General features: G+C 40.4%; 1 protein-coding gene across 10 annotated transcripts in view; it reads right to left on the bottom strand.

Annotated features, from left to right (window-relative positions):
- The window catches only part of Abi2 (abl interactor 2), a 142,622-nt gene that overhangs the window by 81,263 nt on the left and 56,304 nt on the right, over nucleotides 1-5,055 (bottom strand). For all 10 annotated transcript variants that reach the window (XM_008846165.3, XM_017801376.2, XM_008846168.3 and 7 more), the window contains exon 2: nucleotides 3,068-3,235. In XM_008846165.3, the coding sequence (XP_008844387.1) occupies nucleotides 3,068-3,235 (168 nt within the window). The remainder of the gene's footprint in view (nucleotides 1-3,067; nucleotides 3,236-5,055) is intronic.

The following is a 5,055-nucleotide window of genomic DNA, read 5'->3' as shown; positions in this document are numbered from 1 at the left end:
ATAAAATATAAGGTGAAAAATGACTTTGACTTCTAGCCTGAGAGAGAGAGAGAATTTTAATCCTTGAGCAAATTCTACAAAATTTTGAATTTTGTGACTGTTCTTACATTATATTTATTAATCCATTTCTCCTATCCATTCAACATATGACAATAAACATTGACCACAAAAGCTATCATGGAGTTGCAGATGCTTTACCTCTCTAGGTACTGATGTCTAGAAACAGAAATAAATTAAAGAATTCATCATATTTCAGCTTTGAGATTTGTCCATTCTGATCTATTAACTTCTATCCACTTTAATGTCCTACTTTTCACTTACTCCATCTGAATAGCTTTAAGAGCTAGCATTAATTAGACCATATTATTAAATGCATAAGTGTAATATGCAAAAGTAACAGAGTTGGGGAGATGTTAAGTTGGTAAAATGCTTGCTGCACAAGCATGAAAACCTGAGTTCAAATCCTCAGCACCTACATAAAAAGGCATATGTTGGGGTTGAAGAGATGGCTCAGCAGTTAAGAGCACTAATTGCTCTTGCAGAAGATCCAGGTTCAGCTCCTAACATCCAATTGGTGGCTAACAGTCATCCATAACTCCATTTCCAGGGGAATCTGACAACTTCTGACCTCTGTGGGCACTGCACAACACAGGTAGGTATACTTACCATGCCTGATTCTAATTTCTCATCATATTTGGTCTTCTCACTTTTTTGAGGGTTCTTTGCCAATACTTCAAGCACTCAAACATTTTAAGGTCTTCAAGTATAAATCTTGAAATTCTCTATCAAATTAGGAATTTATCACTTCTCTCCTTCCACAGAAAACCAATTTATTTATGTAACAATATGACTAATTAGTTCCTCGAGAAGGCCTCTCTAAAACAAAACTTTTACTCTTAGTTGAACAGAACTTCACCAATACTTATTATTTTACCTTATGAGGATCAGCAATGCAAAATTAAAGTATAAAGTACAGAAGTTATAAGATATGAAGAAACCCTTATAATAGTGAATTCATATTTAAAATAAAATTCCTTAACAAGTCTAGTGGCACATCCTGCAATCCTAACACTTGGAGGCTGAAGCAAGAAGAGTCACAAGATCAAGACCAGGGTAGGCTACATAGCAAGACCCTGTTCCCCATCAGGAACTGTGAAAGTATAATGAATTTTCAAATAGAAGAAATATAATGCAGACTCAGTATACCTGATTGCTCTGTATGTACCTAGACTATATTTGATTACATTGCACTAATTTGCTAAACTTTTAGACTCTCAAAAATTATTGGGGCAATCATTTTCAAAACAGTCCTAAACTCTCAAGAGACACACACACACACACACAGACTTTAAAATTATAGTTATTCCAGTAGAGTTTGCAGGAAGGTGGGGGAAGGGAGTGTTGTTTGAGCCAAGAGATCACTGTAGAGTACTGGCTAGCCTTGAACACAAAGAGATCTACCTGCCTCTGATTCCCAAGCGCTGGGATTAAAATAAAATAATAAATGCTAAAGAGAAAAGTTCTAAGGTTTCTTCAGCTGGCAGAGCAAACCTTTGACATTTAAAAAACTGTATTTGCAATTAAATTAGCTTTCCATCACAGAATTTTTTGCTTTTTGGAGGTAAGTCTTCCAATATGGTTCAAAGTGACATTGAACTCACAGTCCTTCTGCCTCAGCCTCCCCAGCCCTCACAATACACCTGTACATTACCATTCCCAGCTACAGGATTATTTTAAATAGTCCTAAAATACAGGAATGACTACACGAACGGGGAGTCATTGAGGATTTATATAGAGCTTATAACATCATGGAATTTGTGTTTTAATGCTAAAAGAACAAAACCCTCAATTCTACACCTATTACAATCACAAATATATGTTTAAGTCTATGAAAAAACATTAGAGGGAAAGAGGAAATATAATGAAAAGGTTGGGCAATGGTAAATACTTTGGTGTGTGTGTGTGTGTATTTTCATAAGGAATTTTTTTTTTTTTTGGTCTTTTTGAGACAGGGTCTCCCTGTAGCCCTAGCTGTCCTGGAACTCACTATGTAGACCAGCCTGGCCTTGATCTCACAGAGATCCACCTGCCTCTGCCTCCCAACTGCTGGAATTAAAGGCGTGTGCCACCATGCCTGGCATAAATAAGGATTTTTATAAGGAAAAGTTTAATACTTTTTTTCAAGTTCTATATATAAAGACTTTTGGGGTGGGGTTGAGACAGGGTCTCCCTATAGCCCCAGTTAGCCTGGAACTCAATATGTAGACCAGGCTGGCATTGAACTCACAGAGATCTACCTGCCTCTGCCTCCCAAAGGCTGGGAATAAAGGCATGGACCACCACTCCTGGCAGTATATAAAGATATTTTTAATTAGGGTTTGGGGGATTTTCTTTTCTTTTGTTTTGTTTTCTTTTCTTAATCTTTTTGAGACAGGGTCTCCCTGTAATCCTCAGCTGGCCTGGAACTCACTATGTAGACCAGGCGGGCCTTGAACTCACAGAGATCTGCCTGCCTCTGCCTCCCAGGTGCTGGGATTAAAGGAGTGCACTACAATGCCCAGCTCTATAAGGTTTTTTTAATCTCCTAAGCTTTGCAGTGATACAAGTATAGTTGGTATGTACCATTCCAATAAACATAACACCCCTGCTAAGTGGGAGTTTAGCTTAGTGGTAGAATGCTTGCCTAACACACACAGACTCTCAGTTCAATTCCCAGCACCACCAAGGTAATAAGAAAAGGCTACTGGCAGGAAAAAAAAAAAATTAAATCAACCACCAAGCTATCAAATTTTTTATTTTTAAAGCTCTCAAAGAGCACGAAATTTGGCAATTTTTTTTTAAAACAAGACAAATTTCCTCTTCAGGATTGATTATTATCACAATAACATTTTCATAAACCATTAAAATTTACTTTCCTATCAAATAATATAGTAACATCACAAAAAGAACCATATACAATATCGACTATGTATTTTCCAAATAGTACATGCACACTAACTGGCATAATAAAGGCTGTCAACAGGCTGGCTATTTCTCATAGACAAACAAAAAAATAATAAGGTCTCACTTGTGAAATATGATTGATTGAAGATTCCATCCTTCGTAACTGGGATGCCTGGATATCCAGCATCTGTAGGACATTGTTGGCCAAGGTGTTTATAAGATAGGCAACACTTGCTAAGGATTGGGTGGTGTAGGCTTTGGTTTCTTCTAGGGCACGCTGCTTATCTGCTGACTAGGAGAGAAAAAAAGTAAAACAGTGATCATTAATTTACAAATAATCCATGTCTACTAAACTAATTTACACAACTGGTCCTGAATCTATACCAAGTCAAAAATATTATAAAATTGAATTATATCTGTCATGCAAACCTAAACCTAAATAATACAAGGAGTAGTTTTGCCAGCACCATTTGCTCTACATGCTGTCTTTCCTCCAGTGAGTATTTTTGGCCCCTTTGTCAGATATTGTTGGGAGCTGCTAGTCTATTACGTACATTGAGCTATGGCAGCCTTGTTTATTGAGTTTCTGTTATGCATACCAGTACCTAATCTGCCTATTCAGGAGGAATGTGTTTATATGGAGAGCCTCACAATACCTGACCTGGAGGCAATAGTGGTAAACAAAAAGATCAAAGAAGTCTTTGAAGTATTTGACCGCTCCTTGACCCTCAGATTCAGGTGGGGAAAAACAGCTGTTAAAACTAATTGAGTTCTTCTGTATAAAAAGGCAGAGGTGAAATAAACCGGGGCTGCAGGCAATACTGTCAGCCCTCACAAGCATCTTTTCTCTTATTTTTTCTTTCAATCCTCACTCCCCCTTTCAGGTACTGTCCATCTTGGCCGGCTGGCACCAGCAAGTGGCGCCCAAACAGGGACCTGAAAAGTAGCGGAAAAAGTGAAGGACACCGCTGGAGAAGTGAGTGCACTCGGTACAATTGGGGAGTGGTGAGTATTTATCTTGGGAGAAGATGGGGCAAGGAAACAGTCGCTCAGTTTTTGTAAGGAATATGCTTGGGGCTCAAGGAGCAAAGGCTGAGACTAAAGAGGAGAATCCGATAAGCCACGGCTGGGATAAAAGTGAAACCAAACCTTCCGCTCCACCAGAACCAGATCCACCCTATTATGAGGACCCCCGTCTGGGGCCAGAAGAGGGATCTCTTGACCCTGAGGATGAGTCTGCCCTAGGAGAGGAGACGGTTGAGTATGATCAGGAGAAGTGTCCAACTATCTGGGGCTAGAAGAGGGATCTCTTGACCCTGAGGATGAGTCTGCCCTAGGAGAGGAGATGGTTGAGTATGATCAGGAGAAGTGTCCACCTCTAATTGCTTTGCCTGATCACTGGAAAATTAAGCAATTAAGGACAGAGTTAGACGCTGTGAAGAAGGAACTGTTAAAGAATAAGGAGAAAAGAATTAGGACCACCCCAACACCCCCTCCGAAGGCTGTTGCACCTCCCATGATTGCCATGGCTCAGGAGCCTTCAGCAGGAATCTGGTACCCACTTAGAAACGTGCAATCTCCACTACAACAGGCCACTGGGGCTGCGGTAGAGAGAGGAGAATCAATGCATGGATTTCAGGTCTTCCCAGTTTCTGAGCAAGTTGATCAGTAGGGCAACAGGGTGCGGTCTCATGCACCTGTGCCTTTTAAGCAGCTTAAGGAACTAAAGACTGCTTGTGCTCAGTATGGTCCCACTGCCCCTTTTACCCAGGATTTTGTTAGAATCCCTGTCCATGGACGCGCTTCCTCCTGGCGATTGGAAACAGATGGCACGTGCTTGCCTTTCAGGGGGAGATTATCTGTTGTGGAAATCTGAGTATGAGGAACAGTGCCAGGTGACAGCGAATACCAATAGAGTGCAAAATATTCCCATAGATTTTGATATGTTAGCTGGTGAAGGACAATATAGGGATATTGTTCAGCAGTTGCAGCATGATGTTTCAGCCTATGCGCAGATCAGTGCTGCAGCCTGAAGAGCCTGGTATAAACTGCCGTCTAGTGGTAGGCAGACTGAGGATTTGTCTAAGATCAGGCAAGGTCCGGATGAGCCAT

Source organism: Nannospalax galili, unplaced genomic scaffold (genome assembly GCF_000622305.1).
Source record: "Nannospalax galili isolate Female #2095 unplaced genomic scaffold, S.galili_v1.0 scaffold281, whole genome shotgun sequence".
Taxonomy (NCBI): Eukaryota; Metazoa; Chordata; class Mammalia; order Rodentia; family Spalacidae; genus Nannospalax; species Nannospalax galili.
Note: the sequence above shows the minus strand (reverse complement) of the source record. Positions and strands in the feature narration are given on the sequence as shown.